General features: G+C 41.7%; 1 protein-coding gene across 3 annotated transcripts; it reads left to right on the top strand.

Moving 5' to 3' along the window:
- Window positions 1–228: 228 nt before the first annotated feature.
- LOC144280446 (NBPF family member NBPF6-like protein) lies at window positions 229–26,426 on the top strand. Of its 3 annotated transcripts, none has more exons than XM_077842483.1 (8): window positions 229–494; window positions 8,885–9,097; window positions 11,233–11,332; window positions 12,973–13,208; window positions 16,549–16,600; window positions 17,294–17,454; window positions 20,252–20,371; window positions 26,273–26,426. In XM_077842483.1, the coding sequence occupies exons 2-8, from the start codon at window positions 8,920–8,922 to the stop codon at window positions 26,377–26,379; spliced, it is 954 nt and encodes a 317-aa protein (XP_077698609.1). In that variant the 5' UTR covers window positions 229–494; window positions 8,885–8,919; the 3' UTR covers window positions 26,380–26,426. The 3 variants fall into 3 exon arrangements, with proteins under 3 accessions (XP_077698609.1, XP_077698608.1, XP_077698611.1); XM_077842482.1 differs by lacking the exon at window positions 229–494 and adding an exon at window positions 8,521–8,676; XM_077842485.1 differs by lacking the exon at window positions 229–494 and adding an exon at window positions 8,521–8,676 and having other exon boundaries at window positions 25,944–26,426.
- The last annotated feature ends 342 nt before the right edge of the window (window positions 26,427–26,768 follow it).

Genomic DNA, 26,768 nt, shown 5'->3' with positions numbered 1-26,768 from the left:
CCGCGCGGGTCGCGAGGGCGGTGAGGTGCGTCCGCGCGCCCCGCGCACTTGCGCGTCGCCGGCTGCGACACCTTGAATCGCCGCCGCCCGGAGCGGGTCCGCCGGCCGCACGCGGGGGTGCGGGGCTCGACCCGGCGGGAGCGGCGGCGCCGAGGGGGCCCGGCCCTGTCCTGCCCCTCGAGGCCGGCCCGGGAGAGGCTCGTGTGACGCGCAGCGCCCAGGACTCGGCTCCGCGGCGGCCCAGCCGGCGGTCCCCAGGTTAAAGGTCGCAAACCCTGCAGTCTTGGCGGAGCGGCGGTCGCGAGCGGAGTCCTTCTCTCCGCCGGCGTCGGGACAGCCGTTTGCCGGAGACCGACCGCAGGGAGAGCGCGTGGCTCCGGGACCGGGGCTGACGAGAGAAGCCGCGCGGTTTCCGACACGGCGGGTGTGTGGCGGGGAGGGAGGCCGGCGTCCGAGCACGCGGTGCGGCCCGAGCGTGCGGAGCCTCAGCGGAGGTGGGTCGGCAGTGCGGGGCCGCAGGTTGTGGCGGGGACCCGGGGTCCAGCTGGGCCGCCCGGCCTTCCTTGAGGCGGTCTCGGTCCGCGCGGCTCGGCGGCCGCGTCCCTCGGGGTCCTCCGGGCGATGCGGGGCCCCGGGGTCTCACGCCGGCGCCTCCCCTCGCCACACTCGTCTACTCTGCTGAGGAAAAGAGTTGATGAAAACAGACCTACACAAACGACTTGAGTCTAAGAGCTTTCCTTTCCCAGAGTCTCCTCTAAACCTCCGAGCGAGTGATTGTCATGGCCTGCCCCCAGTGCTGCTTACCCATAAGCATTAAAATGAACCTTCTACCAAAAGTCTTGCTTAGGGGGATATAAAATAAACAGGAGTGACAAAAATATTTTAGGGCCTACTTCCACAGAAGAGTCTGAGGCCCCTTCTCTGTAGCATCCCTCAGATCCTCGCTAATTCCTTTGCACAAATCTTTCCTTAGGCTGCTAATGCCTCCCCAGTCATTATGGTGTCTGCTGGGCCCCGCAGCTTCTCTCCTTCCTGGACCTTCATTTCTTGATACTCCCGAGTGAGATGCTGGTCGGAGGTCAGCCCAAGACCCAGATGCTAATCAGTGACCCATAACGCCTTAAATTCCAGATATCTGCCCTCGGTAAGGACAGAAGTAGCAATGGCTTTGGTTTCCAGTGTTCAGAATGACCCACCATACTTGTCTTTTCAAAGACAGTTCTGAAAAATCCCTTGTTTAGACCTCAGCATGTTCTGCTCTGGAATTAACCTAAGGGGTATAGTTGCCTTTTTTCCTTTCTAGTGTTGCCTCCTGAGTCTCACAACCCTGTAATAACCTGTCCTGTTAGTGCCATAGATAATACAACAGAGGGCACTGGACACATAAAAGTGCAAGGAAAACACTCCTTTGACCACAAATGGAACCCAGACCTCCCACATGGAAGCCAGAATTCTGCTGCTGAATTCAGAGATGTTTGTTTCTCAACTGCTGCAGTAGGTCTAATCAAAAAGTGTCTCAGGAAGGACTTTGAAACAGCAAGTCTCAGATAGCTTTCCACGGCTGTTCTCTTTGGAACTGGTAGCACATAGAAAACACCTGCAGCAGAGGCTTGACTAGGGGATTTATGTAAGGTAGCTCTATAAAGCAATGGCACTCAAAAAAATCTAATTTGAGGGACGCCTGGGTGGCTCAGCCATTGAGCATCTGCCTTTGGCTCAGGGTGTGATCTGGGGTATCGGGATCGAGTTCCGCATCGGGTCTGCATGGAGCCTGCTTCTCCCTCTGTATGTCTCTGCCTCTCTGTGTATCTCTCATGAATAAATAAATAAAATCTTCAAAAAATATATCTAATTTGAAAGAGCCTAATTCTGGGAGGAAATCTCTTTCCAAAGTAGATAACAGACTTCTAGAAAAACATCAGAAAATAGGACACCTGGCGGGCTCAGTCAGTGGAGCATGTGACTCAATCTCACATGTTGTAAATTTGAGGCCCATGCTGAGTGTAGAGATTACTTAAATTCTTAAAAAAAAAAAAATTAGTTCAGACTCTTGTGTCTGGTCCTAAATCTAGCGTGGACCTATGGAAAGTTAATTTCCTCCTTGGCTAAAGCAGTCTCTTTGCCTTCCCATTGCTTGGTGCCTCCCAAACCTTTCCTTCCATTTTTTTCACCAGTTCTTTAGACAGTGAAGGTTCAGGAAGCTGGCTCTGAGTATGTGCTGAGTTACTCAGGAAAACCTGGGTGATAATTGAATTTCTCACCTCTGAAGCTTCTTTTGAGTGTCTAGAAAAGACCAAGAATCAAATAGTGCAGCTTTTAAACTGTGATGTCTTTAAGCTTTTATTTATTTATTTGACAGAGAGCACAAGCAGGGGGAGTAGCAGAAAGAGAGGGAGAAAGGGAGAAGGAGAAGCAGGCTCCCAACTGAGCAGGGAGGCCTATGCAGGCCTGATGCAGGGCTCCATCCCAAGATGCCCCAAAGACCCCAGGATCATGACTTGAGCCAAAGGTAGACACTCAATCGACTGAGCCACCCAGGTGCCCCTCAAACTGTGATGCCTTGCAGAAACCTATACAGGATGAATAAAAAGTGAGATTCCAAGATTTCTTTCCTTTATCTCACCATCTTGGCCACAGAAGGCAGCCAGGGAAAAACAATTTGACATTTCCTGTAGACACTAGAATATCACTTCTTTAGCCAATTTAAAAGCTTCACCTTGCCCTTTGTCTTTGTCTGAGAGTTATATTTTCACTTACAATGCCTTAAAATTAGCCTGGGACAGACTTGTACTGTTCTTAATATATAGCCCTTGTCTGTCTAACACACTGCCATAGCTGGAATTTATTTTTACATCCAATTTGAGAGGATTTGAATCCATCATAATTAGTTGTATTTAGTGTTGGTTGGAGATTGCTGACAGTTGTTTTCACTTCTACCCACCTCATTGTGTGATTTCTGTTGTTAAAAACAAATTTCTTCCTGCCTATTTTAACTGGTCAAATATTCAGCATTTTTTGAAATTCCATGTCATTGATGACCTATGGATTTTCTTAGATCCTAGGGGCATAGGATAAAGATAACATTGTTCCTTAGTTCAGAACACATGGTGGCAATTGGGTGCTCTGAGCAAGGCCCTTTCCTCCTTCTCTCTTTTTTCTTTTTTTTCTTTTTTAAGATTTTATTTATTTATTCATTCATGAAAGACACACACACAGAGAGGCAGAGACACAGGCAGAGGAAGAAGCAGGCTCCATGCAGGGAGCCCGATGTGGGACTCAATCCCCGGTCTCCAGGATCAGGCCCTGGGCCCAAGGCAGCACTAAACCGCTGAGCCACCCGGGCTCCCCCTCCTTCTCTTTCATTATTAGTTCATCTCCCATTCCCTTCTCCACCCCCAAAAGCATACACTCTAATGAGTATAGTATAGGTCCTTTTATTGTAGCTTCTCTTTGTATATTTAAATGTGTTTGTCTTTAAAAAAAAAAACATGGTCCCCATTTTAGGGGGATAGATTAAAACCACCATTTTTTTTAAATAAATATTTTATTTAAGAAAGAGAGCATGCACAAGCAAGGGAGGGGAAAGGGGAGAGGAACAAGCAGACTGTCTATTAGTGGGGAGCCAGATGTGGGGTTTCATCCCAGGACCTTGAGATCATGACCTGAGCCAAAATCAGACACTCAACTGAGCCACCAAGGCACCCTAAAACCACTTTTTTAAAAAAAGATTTTATTTCTTTGATGAAGAGAGAGTGTGTGAGCACTGTTCTCCAGTCCTTCCAAGATGAAATCAATAGCTTTCTAGTATTTTTTTCTAAACTGAACTCTAATTGATATAAAAGATTAGTCCGCAGATCTTTTTTCTTTTCCTAATCTTTCCTATTAGCACGATTTTCAATATCTAGCTCATTATATCTTTCTGGTGCACAGAATACTGTGGCCTGTCTCTTTTTATTATCTTTATTTTCTCTCCTCACATTTATAGGCATCTAATTTGTTCCCATGTCCTGGACACTACAAGTAAAGCTAAAAAGATCATCCCCATTCATACCTCATCATGGAATCACACAATTTCTCTGTGGTATACACATAAGGGTGGGATGTTGGAGAACAGGATGTGTGCACACTTACTTTCACTAAATGCTGCCAGGGTGCTCTCAGTTTGCTCTTGCTAGTGGTGATGCTGGTTTATTTCCCAAGTGTGGAAAAAACACAGCAATATATATGGTGGCTTAAGACTGAGTTTGTGGTTGCTTTGCCTGGGTCTTACTCTTCGAAGACAAATTTCCAAAAGTTTGCACCACCCTCACATGTTGGTTCCTAATTATCAAGGTCCTGAAGGCATCTGGACCACGCTAATCAAAGGAGTAATCAACCAGGAGCAATCTTCTCTCCCTTGGCTATTGGGACCATACTGACCCTGAGAGATGATGGAAGAAGATTTGCAGGGCCCAACTGCCAGGAACTGACTTTAATTGAGGCAATGGGAACTATACTGTGTTAGCTTTGAAACATGGATTCATATTGGAAGAAGGAAGAACCTCTGCCAGTGCTTAGAAATTAGAAAACAGGGACGAAAGCAAGTAACAACCCTGGTGTGCCTTGACCTTCTGGCTTCAAGTCAGTTCTCTAACAGCTGAAATAAATAAAGGCCACTAAAAATCCCTCTAAGGAAGCTCCCATGGAAGAAATGTTATGGAACTTGGTCTTAGAGAGGTTCTTAGGAGTCAAGTCTCCAAGGTGTCATTGGAGCATGGAGACCTTTGTACAATTTTAGATTTCAGACCCCGGCTGGGAATTTGTAGCCTCATGTAGTGCAGCTCTCTTTTAGCTGATTCTTTCCAAACCAAACTCCAAAACCAGAAGGGCTCTCAGCATAGTTGGCACCTATGGAGTCACTGAGTCCTGAACCTGAACTATTGGGAATGTTATGAACTATGCAAGGAGCCTTGAGTTCAGACCATTGGTAGTTCAGTGGCAGTAGCCGTGGCTTCATGTGGACTACCTAGTTTTGATTCCTGGCCAATGTATTTGTTTGCTGTTCACTCTAACACAGTTCATTTGCTGCCTCTGCAGAGTATCAGTGGGAATCTTTATTGTGTATACAAGATTAGAACAGTAATTCTTTTTACTACTTCTGTTAGACTGTTTATTGTACAGGTTAATCTGGTCTATGTAGAGATCTAGCAACTAGAAGCTGTGAAACGAAAAAAATATGGAGAACCTGGCAATGATTTTTGAAATAAAAGCATTAGGGGCCAAGTTATGATTCTGGAAGGATTAGTATTCTGATTGAAGTATAACAAGTACTCTTCCAGGTTATATCTTTCAAGGTGGGGAGTTAAGTTCTGGTGTGATTCTGTAGTGTAGAATATTTAGATACGATATCCTTGGCACATTTGCCTACACCTCTGACTGATCCAGACAAAGTATCATGGTCACCATTTAACCTTGATTTGCATACTTGGCCTTGAGCTGGTCACCTAGTAAGTAGCTTCTTCCTATGCAGTGGGGTTGAGGTACTGAACCTCCAGGAAAAGGAGTAGCTCTGGGGTAGGCCAGATACCCCAATAATAGTAAAGATGTCATGGGTCCAGGGAAGGGCAAGGATTTTATGCAGTAACCACATATTGCGGACAGGAAGATGTGAGGAGTGTGCTTGGACCTTCCAGGTGGGTGAAATTCAGAGTCTAGATGAATCAGAATCCTGTGGCTTCCAGTAACACCAGCTGCCTGTACTCAGCCTCCCTCAGTGGTGACTTTGGCTCCAAAGAGACGTAGAACGTGCAAAAAAAAGAGAAAAGGCTGAATGATAACTGGCAGTTATGCCTCCAAATCTAGATAGACATAGTAACATGCAAGTACAAAACAGAAGAGAAGGATGCACAGAAGCAGTGAGAGTCTGTCTGAATCTGTATGGCAGATATTATAAATGCATTAAAAAATTATCAGCTTATGATTTTAGGTACCACTAATTATGAAATTGTAGGATCAAGGACTTGGTTTCTCTGCCCATGGCTCCCTCCATCTTCAAAGCCAGCAATGAGGAGTTTCTCCCTCAATGAATCCCTGACAAGCTTTGAATCTCTCTGACTTCTCGGCTCTTTGACCTCTAGACCCAAATTTATAGGGTCCATGTAATTAGGTCAGTTCACCTGGATAATTTCCCCCATTTTAAGGTCAACTTATTTATATCTGCAAAATCCCTTTTGCCATATAACATACCAGAATTATGCAAATAGCAATCATAAGGAAATTGGAATGACTATACTAGTACCAGACAAAAAAGACAGGGGACTTTAAAACATAAAAAAATGTTATGAGAGGGGCACCTTGGAAGCTCAATCGGTTAAGTGTCTGACTCTTGATTTCAGTTCAGGTCATGATTTCAGGGTCTTGGGATCAAGCCTTGGATCAGGCTCTGTTCTTAACGGGGAGTCTGCTGCTTGAGATTCTCTCCCTCTGCCCCTCCCCCCAGCTTGTGTGTGCTCTCTCTCAGAAAAATAAATAAATTTTTAAAAATTTTATGAGAGGGCAGCCCCAGTGGCACAGCGGTTTAGCGCCGCCTGCAGCCCAGGGCGTGATCTGGAGACCCTTGATCGAGTCCCACGTCAGGCTCTCTGCATGGAGCCTGCTTCTCCCTCTGCCTGTGTCTCTGCCTCTCTCTCTCTCTCTCTCTTCATCTCTATGAATAAATAAATAAATTCTTTAAAAAAATTTATGAGAGATAAAGAAGGATCTTTTATAATGATAAAAAGGTTAAACCATGAGGAAGTTATAATACTAATAAAAACATTTGCATCTAATAGTCTTAAAACACAAGAAACCAAAACTGACAGAATCAAAGAGAGAAATAGGCAATTCAACAATAATAGTTGGAGGGATGCCTCGGTGGCTCAGCAGTTGAGTGTCTGCCTTTGGCCCAGGGTGTGATCCCTGGATCTGGGATCAAGTCCCACATTGGGCTCCTTGCATGGAGCCTGCTTCTCCCTCTGACTATGTCTCTGCCTCTCTCTCTCCCTCTCTGTGTCTCTCATGAATAAATAAATAAAATCTTAAAAAACAAAACAAAACAATAATAGTTGGATACCTCAATACCACACTCTGAATAGTAGGTAGAAAACCAGGCAGAAGATCAATAAATCAATAAGGAGATTGAAGACTTAAACAACATGACATAACAGACATCTATAGAACACTCCACCCAAAAAGAACAGAATAATACATTTTTTTCAATTGTACTTAGAATATTCAACCATACACTAAGCCATAAAAAAAGCCTCAATACATTTAAAAGGACTGAAATCATAAAATTTTGAGATATCTCACAAGCCAATACTATCACATAGTCCAGTTCAAGTTGGCAAGTGGGGTAGGTAGGTTGTCAGGTCATCTTTCACTTTGTCATGAATGTTCAGTGACACATATGGAGGTGGCCATTGTCATACAAGTATGGGCCACTAGCCTGGAAAAATGGGAAGAGACAGATACTCCAGAGAAGTTTCTCTAGTGTCAGACTCACAAAACCTGAGGGAGAAATGGCTCCGTAGGAAGTAAGGAGGTGTCAGGGGATGCCTTGCTCTCCTAACTGTGCCTCTCTTGAAAACTTCAGCCTCTACATCATGAAGTCATTGCACAGGAATGCTGTGAATCACAACCAACCACCATCCACCCACGACCTGATTTCTACCTTGTTCTGAGAAAACAACTGCAAGTCAATATACATGGGCCAACACAAACTGTCAGTGTTCTGCAAAAACTACTCTGGACGTAAAGGATACAATTAGTTTATAAGTCATCCCAGGGTGGCCACTACATGCATTCAAAGACCTATACAAAAACTCTTTCATGACTTTGACAAATGGGAAAGATACCCTGTGGAGCAAGAATAAAATTCATAAGTGACAATCTCAAAATATGTATATAGAGATTAAAACACAAAGCAACCCACACAGGTAGGACAGGGCTAGGAAGTAGGGAAGTCAAACTTGACTTCAAGTGTTTTGAAAAGTCAGTATGCTTCCCCAGGACATAACCCTGGACTATGGCAGGAAGAAAATTCAGACATGAGATAGAAATCCTTACAGTTATTTACACATTAAATATTCTACTCAGAATTTTTTCTTATAGTATTAGACTAATATGGAATAAACCTAGAGAACAAAAGAACACCGAGAGTATCTAAAAGTTTTAAATTTTTCATGAAGGAAAAGTGAAGTGACTTCATAACAGTCTTTAAGACAATGAAATAATTTGGAAAATTATTGATTCCTTCGTGTTTTCTATGCACTTAAAGGAATAAACAATGAAAATATGTTTAAATTTAGAAAGAGATAAGTTTGTGGTATCAGCACATGGGCATACAAATACTGAGAGTGGCTGCTTAGGGCTCGAGGGTGGTCCTGTCAGTGGTGACCTTCACAACAAACCAGGTGGCCTTGTGTATCAGCATGGCCTCAGCTACTGGAAGGCAGTGGCATCTAAGATTCCATGACACTCCCCACTTTCTAGTTCTGTTATTGTGACTCTGAACAGTTACCAGGCAGGCTGGATGCTCTGTCTGGCACTGTTAACAGAGCCTGAGTGCAGGCAGTGCCCTAGGCTCTGAGCTCTGGCCTTGTTTTTGTGGTTAAGAATTGTTACAGCTGTGGAATGCTTACAAAGTTTAGCCCCAAAGTAAGTATGAATTACATCTGTATACTCTTGACCTGTTTAAGTCCATTTTTTCCCACTTAATGACACTGCAAGGTATAATTTACAAACTATAAAACTTACTATTAGCGTTGTACAGTTCAAGGATTTTTAGTAATTCACCAGGCAGTGCAACCATCACCATAATCTATTCACTTGTTTCTAATTATTTGTTTGGGTTTCTGCTCCCCAGGTTCTGGCTCTACTTCTACCACCACAAGCTTCATCATGGCAGAATCGCTCACCACTTTCTCTGATCCAAGGACAGAAATAAGCAGCCTGGAAACCAATCAGTACTTGTGCTCCCAGCTGGAAAAAAACGAACAGAACTTCCGAGACCTCACAGAGAGATTCCTCACATCCAGGGCTACTGCTTACATCTTGGCCAACCAGCTGCAGAAATATAGTAAGCCCTATGGGTTCACAGTCACCATAGTGATAAATGATTGCCTATCTTCCCTAGGAGAAACTAAACACTCTACTTTATTCTTCTCTCTTCATCAAAATAAATCTCATCCTGACCACAGTCCTAGGAAGGTAGAAGTGAGTATTTTACCCTCAGTTTGCAAAAGATGGAAACACTGAGGCAGAAAGGGATAAAGTTTACAGAAGCACAGAAGCTAAAATCTTGGTTCCGGCACTAAGCTGTCTTTTCTGTCTCAGGAACATGTGTCAGATTCTAGAAACATATAGCATCACTGTTGGCTTAATTAAATCTCAGGATTCAATTCCAACTTTTACTAAGTACCCATTTGCAAAGCATTATACTAGATGCACTAGAAGTGTACTAGTTAGTATTCTCTTCCTGCCTTATAGGAGCTTAGAACTATCTGTTCCCAACTGAACCACAGATACCTGGAGATCAGAACATCAGTAGCAGACACAGAGGGAAGTTCTTATGCCTGGAGCAAGATTTTTTTCCCTACACAAGTTCTAAGAAGCTGTTCCTCACACGCTGGTGATATTGAAAGTATTTCCAGGAAAGTCAGAGACTCTGTAACACCTTTTCAATCTCTCCCTGAATATGAGCTTTGCAGACAGCAAGCTAGTCCAGGATCTGGACTTTGAGATGTGTGGCCAAAATGAGAATGAGGCTAAGTGGGCAAGGCCTTTAGTCCAGCAGACCGGGTCAGTGTAGGAGCTGGCCCTTCCGTCTCCATGCTCAGTTCTCACATTTGGAAATCCTTGGACAATTCCAAAACTGTTGGTAATGGGGCCCGCAGGAAGCTATAGTGACTGAAGGAAACATGATGCAAGTGAGGGCACATGAGAGATAGGAATATTAGGAGGATTCTTGCTGATATTGAAGTTGAGTTTGCTTCCAAATTTCTACAGTTATATTTCAATAAATCAATGGGGGATAAAATTTGCTATCCAACTTAGTAGACATGGAGAAAAATTAAAAAGCCTACTTATTAAAGAAAAAAGATGAGCTTTGGGGTATGGAAATATAAGTGTTTTTTTTTATTAACATCATTCATTAAAACCACAATTGTAAGACAAATTTTTTGAAGCTAAAGAAGAAAAAAGATATCATCCTAGATCTCGGTGTAAAGATATTACAGTGCAGTGATTAACAGCATGTATCCTTGCGTCAGACTTCTGGGTTAAAATCCAAGTTATCCTCTTTATACCTCAATTTCCTCATCTCTAATGGTAATAAGAATATTTACCTTTTTAACTAGTGGTGATGACAGCATGATGATAATTCTTGAAAAATCTACTAGACCAGTGCCATGGAAGCACTATGTATTAGTTCTCCCTCTAATCTAACACAACACCTGGTAGCATTTGAACATGTCTTTCAGATATTTCCCCTTCATATACATATTACACAGTTGTATCCAGATAAACTTTGAAATCTTTGAAATATGAGGATTATTGAAACTCTCAACATAGGAGGACTATCAGTCCTATAATCTTCGGAGGTCTAGGGTGCCTGGGTGGCTCAGTTGATTAAGCAGCTGCTTTTAGCTCAGGTCATCTTCCTGAAGTCCCTGGATTGAGCCCCACCTCTTCCTGCTCAGAGGGAAGTCTGCTTCTTCCTCTCCCTCTGCCCCTCCCCCTGCTCATGGTCTCTCTCTCTCTCTCTCTCTCTGTCTCACTTCCTCACTCTTTGTCAAATAAATAAATAAAATCTAAAAAAAAATCTTTGGAGCCTTCCCTCAACACACAAGAAATCACTACTTCATGTCCCAGGTTAATGGTTTACCTAAGAGCCTACGAGGCTTAGGCTTAGTAAAGTGGCCCAAGATTTGGAGCCAGACCTCAATGTGAATTCTGACTTGTTTCCTTCTAGTTTAATAATCTTCAGTAAGTTACCTGCCCATGAACTTCTCTATCCTCATATCTCAAATGCCATGTTGAGGAATTTGATAATAAATTGTAGGAGATTGAGGAATGAGATGTGGATATCGGAGTATGGAGCTTGGTAATGGAGTTATATTTGTACTTGGGATGGACCTTGCCTCTTCCATTGAAGGCAGTGACTATAGCAGCATGTCCAGCTTTCCACTGAGGCAAGTGTGTCTATTTTCTCAGAGAATGAAGAGTACAAAGCCCTCATTGACCCCATGCTGGAGGAGGAAGTGCAGTTTGGCAGGGAGCTGGCAGAGAAGATGAAACCATCTGCAAGACTTGGGTAAGGAGGTACCTGTGGGAAAGTGTGAATTACTATTTTGAAGTGGGGTAGCCCAGGCTGCTAGTATAAGGAGCACATTCGTCCAAGGACAGAAACAGAAAAGTACATGGTAGGCACAGAACTAGATAAAGACAACTGTGGGGTTATGGGAGTGAGTTGGTAGAGTAGTTAAGTCTCTGGGGTCCTTCCTTAAATAGCATATAAATAAAATGGAGACAGATGCCTGAGATAGAATACTAACAATGTGGCTTCCAGCTGTGTGACTTTGGGCAAATTTCCTTAACTTTCCTACATCTCAGTTACCTCAGCTATTTCATCTGTAAAATGAAAATATGAACAGTATCATAACCTTCAGAAGGTTATGAAGATTAAATGCATGATTACAAGTTAGAACCATCTCTGACACATATGGAGGTCATCTCAACAAATATTTTCTGTAATTATTATGCTTTTATTTTTTTATATAGGTATGGTGGTTGTCATTATGGACTAGCATTTTCTACCACAAGAGATATTTTCCAAGCTTTCCAAAGTGCCTTTTCATGATAAAAATGTTTTTCCTTCTCAACTTTGATTTTTTTTCTAAGTATCATACTATATGAAGTACTAACTGGTAGGGCTATTAGGTAGATAGATAATCAAGCAGCTGTTGTATAGAAAATAGATTATTAATGTGCTGAGGACCAACATTGTTTATCCTCAGAAGGGTTTCAAATACAGGGTGGATTGTGGCATTCAAGATATCTTTTAACTCTGTTGAAATTAAATCTGAGAAACTCATTAAACCTACTAAAACAGAGATAATTGTTTGCAGGAAGCCCAGGTCTGGAGCTTCTGTTGCTCTTTAGTCTATGCCTTTACCAGCTCTGACACTTTATAGGAACTCTGTGGAATAGAGTTTGAAAGACAATCTGTAGAGTATCACTTAGTAGGACAGCAGGGAGGAGATTCAGGCATCAGATGAGGTAGATGACTATAAATGTCTAGTCCAGCTTTAGGATTATGTGGTTCTAAGTATTGACTGAGTGCCTACCTGTGTTATACACTCTGTTGGGTACTGTAAGTTGGGTAGTATGTGACACTGTCTCTAGCTTCAGAGAGCTCACATTTTAGATTAGAATCCATGTAGAGTATTTGTATAATCATTAGAAAATGGTGAAAACCCATTTAGAGTGATGTAATTGTTGTTACTTGGAACTTTATTACTCTTTAGTGTCTTCTTACTTATTATGGGTTTTTTTTTTTCATTCTTTTTCAAAGAATGCTGTCCTTCTTGACCCTTTCATGGATTTTCTTTTCATCCTTTGAGTCAACACCACATCTACCTATCGAATACTTTTATATGAGGTTTGTGTGTGTGTGTGCATGTCACTTTCTGCATAATGCTTGATGATATATATTCCATGGAAATGGATGTGGGCTTAACTGAGAAACTGAAGGGGCATCTTTTCAAAGTAAGGTTAATGAAAAACAAAGAAACAAACCCAATGCTGTTTCCTCATTCCCTCTGCCACAGGCAAGTCCCACAACTTGTGTAAGAATTCAACTTGGGAAATTCCTTAGGGGCATTCTATGAGATATCTCTGCTGAAACTTCCGTAACCTATGCACTGTTACCTTTTACTTTTCTTTTTACTTTAGGAAATATGATCCCCTAATTCAGGCTCAGGCCCAAGAACTGACCCACTTACGACAGAGGATACAGGAAGGGAAAGGTGTCTGTTACCTTTTTATTCAGCATACAAAGAACACGGTCAAGTCTTTTGAGGGCCTCCTCAGGAGCACTGACATTGCTTCCTACCAGGGGCAGAGATTCTGTGAGCAACTGGCCCAAGGAAGCCAGCTGGCAGAGAGCCTAGCCAGCAAACTCACCACTGGTAAGTTGGCTTGCATGCTACGGAGACCTTTTAGATCCTCACATAAGTAAGTCTCCATGCTTCAACGACTCTAAGAGTGACTTTTTAGCCAGATGTCCTGCTGTTTTGTGCTTTTTCTCAGCCTATTAATAGTGATGCTATCAGGTAGAAATACCTAGAGTCACTCACCTGGGCCCAAGGTGAACCCTCACAGGTATTTCCTCTTTCTTTTAAGGATTATTGATTTACATAAAAATAGTCCACTGTAGCCTCAGTTCTGTGCGCTTTGAGAAATGCATACAGTAATGTAAACAACACCATAATCAAGATACGGAACAGTTCTATCACCACTAAAAGTTTTTTGTGCTTCTTTGTAGTCAACTATTGTCTCCTGCCCCAGTTCCAGTCCCTGAATCTGTTTTCTGTCCATACAGATTTTCCATCTGCAAAATGTATCAGTAGTTGGTTTCTTTTTTTAACTGTTGAGTACTATTCCATTATATAGATATATCAGTTTTATTTATCTGTTCACCCACTGAAGGGCATTTGAGTTATTTCCATTTTGGGGCAATTATGAATAATAGCTATAAAGATTCACATACAGATTTTTGTGTAAAAATACATTTTCACTGCACTTCACTTCGCTTGGGTAAACATCTAGGAGTGGGATTGATGGGTCATGTGGTAAGTGTATGTTTAACCTAGAAGAAACTGCCAAACTGTTTTCCGATGTGGCCATCCCACTTCAAATTTCCACTGACAGTGTGGTGAAAATTTCAGTTGTTCCCCAATATCAACTTTCGATATTTTGATATTTTTAGGTTGTTGTTCTTTTTCTTTTTCTTTTTCTTTTTATTGTTTCAGTAATTTAGTAAGTGTGGGGTATATGGCATTGTGGTTTTAATTTGCATTTCCCTGATGACTAATGATTTTAAGGATCTTTTGATATGCCTGTTGACTCTCCTTGTATCTTCGGTAAAGCCAGTGTTCAAACATTTTGTTATTTTATTTATTTTATTTTAAGATTTTATGTATTTATTCATGAGAGACACACATACAGAGAGAGAGAGAGAGAGAGAGAGAGAGAAAGAGAGAGAGAGAGAGAGAGAGGCAGAGACACAGCCAGAGAAAGAAACAGGCTCCCCACAAGAAGCCCAATGCCGGACTTGACTTCAGGCCTTGGGATCATGCCCTGAGCTGAAGGCAGACACTCAACTGCTGAGCCACCCAGGGGTCCCACACTTTGTCATTTTAAAATTGAGTTGTTTTCTTATGATCAAATCTTGAGGGTTCTTAACATTTTTTGATACAAGTCCTTTTATGGGATATTTAATTTGCAAATATTTTCTCCCCATCTATGGCTTATCTTTTCATTCTCTTAATAGTGTCTTTCAGAGAGCAGAATTTCTTAATTTTAATGAAGTCCAACCTATGGATCATGCTTTTGTAGTTGTATCTAAGAACTCCTTTTGGAAAACAAGGTCCTTCACCTTACCATATATATTTTACAATTAGCTTGTCATTATGTGTTTTTTTTTTTTTTAAAAAAAAGCAACAGCAACAAAATCTCCCAGAATTTTGAGTGGCATTGCTTTGAATCTATGAAAAGTTTGAGCAGAATTGACATTCTTAATCATACAGAGTTTTCTGGGGCCCCTGGGTGGCTCAGTCACTTGAGCATCTGACTCTAAATTTTGGCTCAGGTCATGATCAGGGTTGTGGAATTGAGCCCTGTATGGGTTTTCTCTCCTTGCGCCTCCCTCACACAGTCTCTCTCAAATAAATCTTAAAATAATATTGAGTTTTCTAATTAACAATCGTAGTGCCTTATCAGGTTGAGGAAGTTCCCTTTGGGGTTTTTTATGTTTTATTTATTCATATTTGAATGAACAAATGAATTTTTTTTTTTGTTTTATGTTAGCGACTGCTGACAACAGGGGGAAAAATATGTCTCTTAATGCAAACATGAATAGGTATGGTCCAACCAAGAAATGTTTCCAACTGATTTGAGGAAATTCCTTTTTATTCCTTATTTTCTGAGAGTTTTATTTTGACTAGATATTGAATTCTGTCAAATGCTTTTTATTCATCTATTGAAATGATTATATGTTTCTATTATGTTGAATATTTTTGTAGTGTACTCTGGATATTTTGAATATTGTAAGACCCTGGGTCCTGTTAAAACCCTCTGGAAATTAAGTTTTGGGACAATCAGCCCCATTAGGTTCAACTCCAAGTTCTGTCTCACCTTCTATAGTCAGTAGTTCCAATGTCAGGTCGTGTTCAATGCTTTTGATATGCTGTTTGGGTCTGTCCAGCAAATATGTTACTTGGTTTAGTCTGGAGTAGGTGGTGGTTTGTGTGGTAATTCAATTCTCTAATCCTTTGTCATGATTCATTGGGTCTATTCTACACATACTCAGTTTGGGGATGAGCCCTGGGGCTTTTGTCATCAGCTCATAGACCATTTTTTAGCCTCTTTTCTCTCTGGTATTTCTTCCATACTTTCAGGTTCCCAGGAGTCCCTTTTCCAAGTTCCTCTGTTCAGAAAAATTGAGTTCTCTCAGAGATGTCTCTTCATACATTACGTTGCAGTTCTGCATAACTTTAAGAGCAAGGAGGCAAGAAAATTGAGAAATAGAAAATAAAAGGGAGCACTCTTCACACTTTTTAGGCAAGAGGTCCTTTTATCCTGTTTCTTTTGATCAGAGAGCTAGATTCTCTCCTGTGGGTTAGATCACTGTTAGCTGCCTTGACAATAAATGCAGTTCTGCAACTGGGCTGGTCTCTAGGTGAGGTCAGGAAAGAGGAGGGGAAAAAAAGGAGGGAAAATTCTCTCCATACACTTTGGCATGCATAGGTGCCTTTTCCCAGTCATTTGGTTAGAAGAGTTAGGTAGTTTCTCCTGAAGTTTTTGCTCCTCAGAGACTGCAGTGAGTTCTTTATGAGAGCTTAATAGGACACACAACCATGGTCTAGCCACCAGTTAGCTGTGTGGCAAAAATGAAGGTTACAGCTGGAGAAGTCCAGAAAGTAGCTGAGCAAGTATTCTATGCACTGGACAAAAGACATTTTAAACTTTTTGAAATAAAATCTTAAAAAAAATAAACTTTTTGCCTTGATGTCAGATGTAGCAGATGTCATAGTGATGATTCACCACACTAGGAACACACTGTCCAGTGTTACTCAGGAAAGCCTGCCAGGCTACTTCTCTGAAGACACAACCTAAGCCCTCTCTCAGAGCATTCTGAACAAACATGTAGAGTATTACATTTCTGGTCATATAGGCCCTCATATTTGTAATGTGTGAAATGGGATCTGCTCAATTTCTGACTAGCTGTTTCTATTTTGTGATTCGCAGAAAGTCACAGTGATAAGAAGGATGGAGATAGACAGGAGCCACTGGCACCCAGGTAACTCAGTGATGAAATGATAATGGAATGGTAAAGTCTAGAGAAGATTCCTGAAGCAAGAGACCGAGAGGCCAAAGTCCCAGATCCAGGAAAAAAAACCCTCAGAAACTGCCAATTGTACCTATTTCATTCATTCATCGTACAGTGATATGTCCTTTTAAACAATGTTGTTTATTCTCTGGTTCTTGTACTGGTTACCATTTCCTAGTAATTCATCAAGTTTAGTTAGCTGGAGTTAGTCTGACCTAAAGGCAAAGTAGCCAGAGATCCCTGGTTTCTGTACTCTAAAAATCCGTATGGTAAAAAAACAAAACAAAAACAAAGCAAAATATTGTCTCAGAAGCCAGGATACAATGGACCATTTCATATTATATTAAGCAAAAGTTGTCTGCAGCATTTTCAAACCACTATCCTAGGTCTGCACATGTCATGAGTGTATTTGAGAGTAGTTTAGTCTACTTCCCCATCTGCCTGTGGTGAAGTCAGCACACTGAGCTCTGGCTGCTCCCTTCTACCCAACTCTAGGCACACTAAGCCCAGTCAGAAGTGGATTGTTATGCTCTCTCATCTGAGTGGCCTCTTGGGTTTCTGGCACTCTTCCAGGAGTGTCGGGTGGGACCAGCTGTGAAGCTGTGGTTCCAGGTTGCTTTAGTTTAATCTCTTGTCTTATCTCCTTCCCTGTCACCACATCAGGCTCAGCAGGGAGCTCCAGCAAGAAGTGAATGAAGTCCTGGAAGACTCACTAGATGAACGGTATTTGACTCATTCCAGTCGCCGTGACTCTCACCAACCTCGCAGCAGCAATGCCTTCCTGTCTGATGTGCAGGAAGCCAGCTCTGCTGTGGAAGTCACCAGTGAGTACTCCCGTTATAAAGAAAATAAAACTCCAACACTGGAAGAATGGAGAATAAAACTCCAGTAACTTCTACATGCTTAGTACCTCTGTCTAGGCTGAATGAGATCATCTCTGTAGGCAGGCCCCAAAGATTAACCTTGAGAAAGGGATTAGGCTGAACACAGACCTGGGACCAAGTTTCAGGTACAGGTCCCTGGTGAGTCAGGTAATATACATTGCTCCTGGTCTACCTCACCTCAGTCACTTTGGCTCCCACTGGCATTTACAAACTGATGGACTCCAGGCAAAAACCAGATTGAGAGTTAAAGGGATCATGGCAGATTCTCTGCCACTACTTCAGCATGTGTATAAAATCTAATAGACCTTGTCTAAAATGAAGCATCATAGCTTTCAGGGAATGTCCTTGCTAATTATAGTTCCTGAACAGTGTCCCTTAAGCTTTTCTAACTGAGAAATACAGTCTTTTTTTTTTTTTTAAGGTTTTATTTATTTATTCATGAGACACACAGAGAGGCAGAGACACAGGCAGAAAGAGAAGCAGGCCCCATGCAGGGAGCCTGATGTGGGACTTGATCCCGGGACCCCAAGATCACGCCCTGAGCCGAAGGCAGGTGCTTAACCACTAAGCCACCTAAGCATCCCAAAATACTGAGAGTCTTGCCTATATTTTTGGAGATGCAGAATCATGGTTCCAATATCCAGTCTTCATCTCCCCTCAGATGACTTGCTTTCTTATTGTTTCATGTTAGTACCAGAATATCAGGTGGTTTCCCTAAAGACAAGGCTCAGCTCTTGGCAACCTTCAGATAAATGATCGGGTTCCCATTCTTTGTGTGACACCATTTTTAAAAAATGGCTGTGGATTTAGTCTTAGCGCTGTCATCTGATCTAAACCAACAACCAGCCTATTAACTAGAAAAAAGGCCCAATCTAATAGCCATTCCACTAGCATGCCCCTCTCCTAAAAAAACCCAAACTAGCCAGTGTAGCTCCTCCAGGTATGTAAGAGTCCCAAGGTGTAGCAGCGACACTGGTGTGTGTGTGTGTGTGTGTGTGTGTGTGTGTGTAGATTAAGATTAAAACCTCAACCTTCATCTCCTTTCCCTTGACTGTTTGACTTTCCTTTGGGGTTAATGGTTAGGATTATTAGAGAACTGTATGTCTTCTGTCCTCTTGTAGGCATGAGAAAGAGACTTCTTTTTTAAATTATAAGAGAGAGCAGGGGAAGGAGTGGAGGGAGAGGGACAAGCAGACTATGTGCTGAGCATGGAACCCAATATGGGGCTCAGTCTCACAACCCTGAGATCATGACCTGAGCCAAACTCAGGAGTCAGGTGCTCAACCAACTGAACCACCTATGCACCCTGAGAATGAAACTATCTTAATCCACTCAGTGTTAACTGAGTTTTTAAATAGTGATATAATCCATGTCAGGTTTTGTCTTTTTGCCAATGGTAGGTGCCTTTTATTACTCAGGCAGTCCCCTTACAAAGCCTTCCTTGTTCCTATTTCCTATTTCACCTTGAGATGTAGAGGGAGGTCTTTTCATCTATTAAAAGATGTTCAGTCATAAATCATGCGGGAGAAGTATTTAGTAGGGACATCCACTAGTACCCAGAAGTCTTACATAAAAGGTGGCCTTATCTTTCCTAGTACCAGATAAACCTTACTCAGGTAGTTTTCCACCTGTGTCAACCTCCTTTATACTTCCCATATCCTTGTGTTGAGAGGTGGTCCTGTGGAGTTTGCTTAACACTGGACCATACTTTGTTTCAGGGCCTTTAAGGGCTCTTAAAGGAAGTTCTCTGTTATCCCTGATGAAAGAGGAAGTTGGCAGAAGAATGGTAAAAGGCAGGGATCTTGCTGAGAGGCCCTTGGCCACCCCATTAGTGATAAGGATTCTCCATCTTCTACCTCATTCCCTGTCTTGGTGGAATGGCTCCAGAAGATGAGATTCAGAACCTACACCAGCACCTGAAGGGATTCTTTTCATCACTGACTGCCTTCAAGAAAAGCTGGAACATCATCTCAGCATTTCTGATCAAGGAAACAGTAGGGGTGGCCTAAGTCTGCCTGCTTCTGGCAGTATGTATCTAAGGACTTGTGTGTTGCAAGGCTTCAAAGATTTCAAGAACTTGATATACCTTACTTCACTTATTCTTACAAATGACTCAACTAGGGAGAAGAGGGCATGGATAAATATTCCTGCTTTTTAGATGAGTAAATAGGCTCAGATAGAGATTGGCCCCAAGGCTGAGCTATCCCTCCATCTTAGAGTTGTCTGATCTCCAAACCCATCTTGTTGGCTCCTCTGCTATATACTTTCTGCTGCTCCTCTCCTCTCGTGTGATAGTCATTCAGAGTGAGGGTCTCTGCTGCTGCCATTCTCATCCTCATCTCCTTCCCTAATGTCTTGGTTACCCTTCATTGTCTACACTGTGGATCTTCTTCCCACATCCTCTTCCTGGATTGTACTCACACAGTGCCCATTATTCCTCAGTCTTGGGCTGGACCAGAACAGTGACTGGGCCTCTTTTTCCACACCAAAGCAGCAGCTATTTCATGAGAAAAGTCTCCTTCATCATTTCAGACATTAGGTGTGATAACACAAATGAATGAGCTCTATTTGTTAAGGACCTTGTGAAAATTAAGTTTCTGGCCCATCACATTAAAGTCCCAACGTATGAGTCCCCAGGGTTTTCTTCTGGGCTAAGAAAGGGAAAGGGAATTGCAGAAAGCATTATCTCAAGCAAATCTGTTTAACTTGCCTAAACTGTAATTATTTCCTGGAATAGGACACACAACAAACCTTGACAGGCAGAGCCTGGAGTCTGTTGCCCAGCTGTATAATGAAAACAGAGATATCAGGGAACAGAGTCTGAGCCTTCTGGCTCACCTGAATCGTATTTCCAGAGGTAAGTGGTCAAAACCCACAAGAGGAGTTCATTCTCCGAGCCTTCTTTTCTCTTGCCATACTCAGCTATGAAAACAAAAGATGATGGGGAGGCCACAGCTACTCAAAGCCTCATGACTCATAATCCTCAATCTAGAGTGGGCTATCTCCTAGGTGCTCCTTCCATATGTCCCCAGACTCTAGGCTCCGGGAATGAGTAGCTCTGGGAAATCCATCATTTAGGTACAAATCACACCTCACTAATGCAAGCCTAAGAAGAAAAGAACAATCCTCAAAGATGGGAAATTGTAAGAGAACAATTATTTTAATTGAGTAAAATTTGCCAAGATTAGATAAACTCTGTCTTATAATGCTAAAAGAACAAGCAAGCAGAATTTAGATTCTAAGTCAGTAATCTTTGAGGAAATGTGAGAAATGTGGCACCAGAAAGGTGCCATGAGCTTAAAAGGAGCAAAACCCCAATATTCAATTCAATTTTATTTTCATAAATAAAATAAAGTACTAAAGTACTAAATAAAGTACTAAAAAAATAAAGTACTAAAAAATTGAAATAAGTATAGCTTATACTGATCCTTGGCAAAATACAAATTTATTGCACTCAAACTATAATATCCCAGTCACCTTTTGATTCTCAACTCTTATGTTGAGAAAAGCCAAACCAAACCAAATTACCTTCAGATTGGCAAAAATATTTACAAACCTCCAAAATATCTTCAGCCTATCCCCTAAACACCAGACTCGGTATTTACTGAGCTTTTGCTGTGTGCAGTGCCCACCCCGATAGACATCCCTGCCTGATCTGTTAGGTGCCAGTTAAGAAAGGTCACCTAAGATTGCTTTTACCTTCTTTATTTTTTATTTTTTAAGATTTTATTTATTTGAGAGAGAGAGAGAGCAGGAGCAGAGGAGGGGGACAGGGAGAGGGAGAAGGAAACTCCCCACTGATCAGGAAGCCTGATGTGGGGCTTGATTCCAGGACCCCAAGATCATCACTTGAGCCAAAGGCAAACGCTTAAGTGGCTAAGCCACCCAGGCACTTCTCCTACCTTCTTGTACCTATGTTGCTTTTGTTTCTAAGGCCTCTTCTGAATAGGACTATTCTCAGATTACTAGAACCAGTTGCCTTGTGGCTCAGAAAAATGGAAGGACCTGGAAGTTTATGTTAATCCCACAGCACCCAGTGACCCTACCTGTAAATCATTATCCATGATTGACAAGTACAAACATAGGGAAGCCCAGCTACTTGACTTGAGGAAGACTTTGTGGTGAATTAGCTTTGGGAAGAGGAATCTAGAGGTGAACTTTGTAAAGACCCAGGTAGATAAACAGAAGGAGATTCTTGCCTTGGCAATCCAATTAAGAAAGAGAGATTCATCTCAGATCATAAAAAGGAAGGTTAAAATCTTTAGGCCCAATGGAAAAGAAGCCCATGGTGGAAGAGTTAGAGAGAAATAAAGAGAACCATGGGAAATAGGGCAGGCCTCCTAAGTAGCTTTAAATCATGCTGTCATTATAAGAACCTGGTAAGGTTTTGCCTGACACAAATGCCTAGATATCACAGCTAGAGGTTGATTAAAATGGTTTCACATGTGTTTGGGGTATCTTTTAAAGGTTACTAGGTAACTGAAATATGTGAGAAGGACCACAACCTACTGAGATCTCAGGTCACCAATATAGAAATATCCCAAATGTACAGTTACTTATGAAAGACCAACACTAGCCATTGATGGGATTTGCATTCCTCTCTCAACTATCATGTTTGTATAGCATGAAAAAAGAGAAAAGAAGGGGTAGATGGATTAGATCTATATTCTCTCTGGAGCAGTTTTACAGATTTTTTTTACTACAAAACACAGTAAAAAACACAAATCTTTATTAACCCAATATTATGTTTAAAACAAACAAAAGGCCTTATTATATGTAATGTGTCTATTTTCCTTCCTCATTCTTTAAGTAAAACCTGTAGTAAACAGTCTAGTCTATTGATTTTACAACCTATTAGTAGTTCCCAATTGCAGTTTGAAAAATTTTGCTTTTGATTAAGCAAAATTCTAAAGGAGTATTGGGAGCAAAATTTTTCCTCTACCCACTTAGGTTTGAATGATCCAGGACCTTTGAATTAACTAGCATTAGATAAGAGAAAAGGCAAGGTTCATTTACATATGCATGTGGGAGTTGCATAGTAATGAAGAACTCCCAGAATACCCAGAGGTAAAAGTTTGTAAAGCAACTTAAAGGGTTTCAGGGTTTCAGTGGAAAAGTATGGAAAATTCTCTTGGACTTTTTGATGCTATTGGTCTGTGTCTATGCAGCTGAATTCTCAGGAAACTCCCTTGGAGTGGGGGGAGGTTCAAGTGGCAGCTGTATTTTGGGGATGTTCTGCTCTAGTCAGATAAATGAAATTCAGATAAGATTTTAGATATTTTAACTTGAAAATAATCTTTACACCAAATATATGATACCTTCAAAAGCTTCTAGATCTTACTATCATAAAGAGAATTGATAGCAGAAAAAACAAAACAAAACAAAACAACAACAACCCAAAAACCTAAAACTTTAAGGAACAAATTTTAAAAAAAGATTTTATTTAAAAAAAAAAAGATTTTATTTATTTATTCATGAGAGAACACACACAGAGAGAGAGGCAGAAACTCAGGCAGACCAGACCAACTCAGGTTGGGTTTCTTCTATTCACAGTTGTTAACTTAGGGGGTGGAATATTTATTACCTGGGGTGGGAAGCAGAGTTTTGGCTTTTTCTTCCTAATTTTCAGGGGTTTCCTCAGATGGATGGCATCTGCCATCTTGGTTGGTCAGGTTTGATCTGGCTTCTTGTGGAGCCCTGCCAGGACAGGCCTCTAATCTTCCCAGTAGCTGCCAGTGACTTCCTCATTGTTGACCTCCAGGTACCCCGTCAGAACCTAATTGCCTCCTCTAACAACCTGCTGTAGAATTAATTAATTAATACAGGATAATGGTCTCTACAGGGTGTAAATAGATCAGTCCAAGGTTTAACTTTGCCCTTTATTAATATTCCCTTTTCTCTTTCTGATGATTCCTTTCTTTCTCTCTAATCTCTTAAGAAGAATACTTAATGTTTTATTCCTGTCCCAGCCGCAGTACCCAATAAACTGTAGAGTCTGTTGGCTTCCTCTAGATTGGAGCCTTTCCTCTCTCTTTTCTTAAACTTTGAGATGTAGTGAAAGGGCTCAAGGTATGGATTTTAGCTTCAAATTTTTCATTTATAGGTCTTGTGGCTTTAGTTAATACTTAGCCTCTTGATACCACTCTTTCCTCATGGCAAAAGTGGAACTGTATTTGGATGGTAAATAGATTCCTGTACCAATTCTAATATAGAATGGGTCCTTCCCACACCAACAGAAAAATTTTGGAAAAATAAATTTTGGGGACACCACCTGGGTGTCCTACGATTGAACTCAATTCTGACATTACCTACTAGGTTTACCTCGTAGAAGATAGCATCAGATTCCAAAGCTTAATTGTTCAGTCCTGTGAGACTGCTTCCACCCTGGCCCCCACTTCACATTCTAGTAGCAAATCCAAGTTTTCACCTGTACATCTGACTGAATCAGTTTCCTGAGAACCTCCTCCTCCTAGGGTTTGATTAGCTTGTTAGAGTGGCTCACAGAACTCAGAAACATTTTACTTACTAGATTACAGGTTTATTTTTTTCTATGTATGTATGTAATCTGTGCACCCCAGGTGGGGCTGGAACTCATGACCCCAAGATCAAGAGTCGCATATTCCACTGACTGAGCCTGCCAGAAGCCCTGATTACCGGTTAATTAATTAAATTTTTTAAGATTTCATTTATTCATAAGAGACACACACAGAGAGAGGCAGAGACACAGGCAGAGGGAGAAGCAGGCTCCATGCAGGGAACCCAATGTGGGGCTTGATCCTGGGACACCAAGATCATGCCCTGTGCCAACGGCAGACGCTGAACCGCTGAGCCACCCAAGCATCCCATTTTAATTTAATTTTTTAAAGATTTTATTAGAGAGGGCAGCCCCGGTGGTGCAGTGGTTTAGCGCTGCCTGCAGCCCAGGGTGTGATCCTGGATACCCTGGATGGAGTCCCACGTCGGGCTCTCTGCATGGAGCCTGCTTCTTCCTCTGCCTGTGTCTCTGCCTCTCTCTCTCTCTCTCTCTCTGTGTCTCTATGAATAAATGAATTTTAAAAATCTTAAAAAAAAAGATTTTATTAGAGAGAGCATGACCAGAGGGGGAGGGGCAGAGGTAGAAGGAGAAGCAGATTCCGATGAGCATGGAGCCTGATGCGGGGCTCAATCCCAGGACCCTAGGATCGATCATGATCTGAGCTGAAGGCAGATGCTTAATGGACTGAGCCACCCAGGAGCTCTACTGGTTAATTTCAAAAGGATATAACTCAGGAACAGCCAGAAGGAGGAGGTGTATAGGGCAGGTCATGGGGAAAGGATGCAGAGTTTCCATGTCCTTTCTGGGAGCTCCACTCTTCCAGCACCTGTGTGTTCACCAACCCAGAAGCTCACTGAGGCCCCCATCCTTTTAGTTTTATTTTTTTTAAGATTTAATTTATTTATTCGCAAGAGACACACACATAGAGAGGCAGGCTCCATGTAGGGAGCCCGATGTGGAACTTGATCCCAGGACTCCAGGATCACGCCCTGAGCCTAAGGCAGATGCTTAACTGCTGAGCCACCGAGGCATCCCTCTTTTGGGTTTTTAACGGAGGCTGCATTACATAGGCATGATTGAATAAATCATTGGCAGCTGACGGCTAAAATCAACTTCAGCCCTCTCTCATCCTCAGAGGTCAGGAGGATAAGAGTAAAAATCTCAGGGCAGCCTGGGTGGCTCAGCGGTTTAGCGCCGCCTTCAGCCCATGGCGTGATCCTGGAGACCTGAAATCGATTCCCACGTCGGGCTCCCTGCATAGAGCCTGCTTCTCCCTCTCTATGTATTCTCATGAATGAATAAATAAAGCCTTTAAAAAAAAAAGTAAAAGTTTCAGTCTTCCGAATCATGGTTGGTTCCCTGGGGAATCACCTTCCAGCCCTCCAGCAGTTTCCAAAAGTCACCTCATTAACATAACAAAAGAGTAATTATAAGCATTTTAGGAGTTCTGCCAGAAGCTGGAACAAAGACCAAATTTACATTTCTTATTATAAACCACAATATTACAGATAGTATCTAAGGACTCTGCTGTTTTTCACATTCTAGGACTCTTCCCTTGGCACCACCTTCCTATAAAAAAAAAAAAAAAATGACATGTATTTAGGAGCAAGATTTCCATGCAAAATATCCTCTCATTTCTAGAACAGACTGTTTCTGAATGTGCATGTTTGAAACAAGGCACATCTCCTGGGAGGTGTGAGGGCCCTTAATTTTTCTTACCTTTAATCTGCTCATATAACTCTTTCCACACTGTAGTTTACCACCATGGCTTATCCACTTTTCAGGGTGCACTTGGCCTCTTCTTCCTTAGCTGTCACTTCAGCCTCAGGTATCAGTAGAACCAGTGGAAGATTCTCATTTAATTTAGTTTTTTTCTCCCCTTCTTCTGTTTCAGGTAAGAACTAATAGTGGAAATATGAAAAGTTCTTATTTCAACAAAGCTTAGTCACAAACAGTTCCCCCATTGATGAGAAAAACTAAAACAACAAAACAGAGAAAGTCCTAAATCTGAAAGCAAGAGGGCTCCATCTCTAAGACTCAGATTTCATAGCCACTTTAGATTTTTACTCCAAAGGGATAGCTTGATTGCAGAAATAATAGCCCTTTCAGTCTGCAAATTTGATAACTATGTAAGAGACATCAACACCTAGATTCACAGATGATCTTGAGATGCCTAACCTTTCCTCTCCCTACCCTCATCCTATGGAGAACTGGAGTCAACAGCAGCTGGAAGAAAATGTCAAGGACTTGGATCAAGAATAAGTCCAAATGTCGACTGTCGTCGTTGCAGACTATTCATCAGCTCTTCAGCATGTGTTCATTTTCATTGAAGGATAAAAGTTTAGAAATCTCAGATAATAGAGTTTATTTTATAACATTCTGTTGCCTGTTTTTTCTTTTTTTTTTTTGACAAATCAAAATTACAAAGTTTTTGTTCTCCAGCTAACAGCAGGAAACTCAAACAATATGTCCACTGTATTTCTATCCCAGAGTGACAGCAACCAAGTCTGGGTGCATCACTTCATTCCAAAATTAAATGTTATTGAGCACCTTGTATCAGATACCAAAACTACATTGTGTCTCACACCGTGGGAACTGAGATAAGTCAGGCAAAAATTCTGCCTTCACAGGCATCTGTAAGCAGAGGAGCAGTCTTATACATGTCTACCTGTGGAGGACCCAAAGAAATAATGATAGAATCCTGAGACTTTTTGTTCAC

This window comes from Canis aureus, chromosome 12 (assembly GCF_053574225.1).
Source record: "Canis aureus isolate CA01 chromosome 12, VMU_Caureus_v.1.0, whole genome shotgun sequence".
NCBI classification, from domain to species: domain Eukaryota; kingdom Metazoa; phylum Chordata; class Mammalia; order Carnivora; family Canidae; genus Canis; species Canis aureus.
Note: the sequence above shows the minus strand (reverse complement) of the source record. Positions and strands in the feature narration are given on the sequence as shown.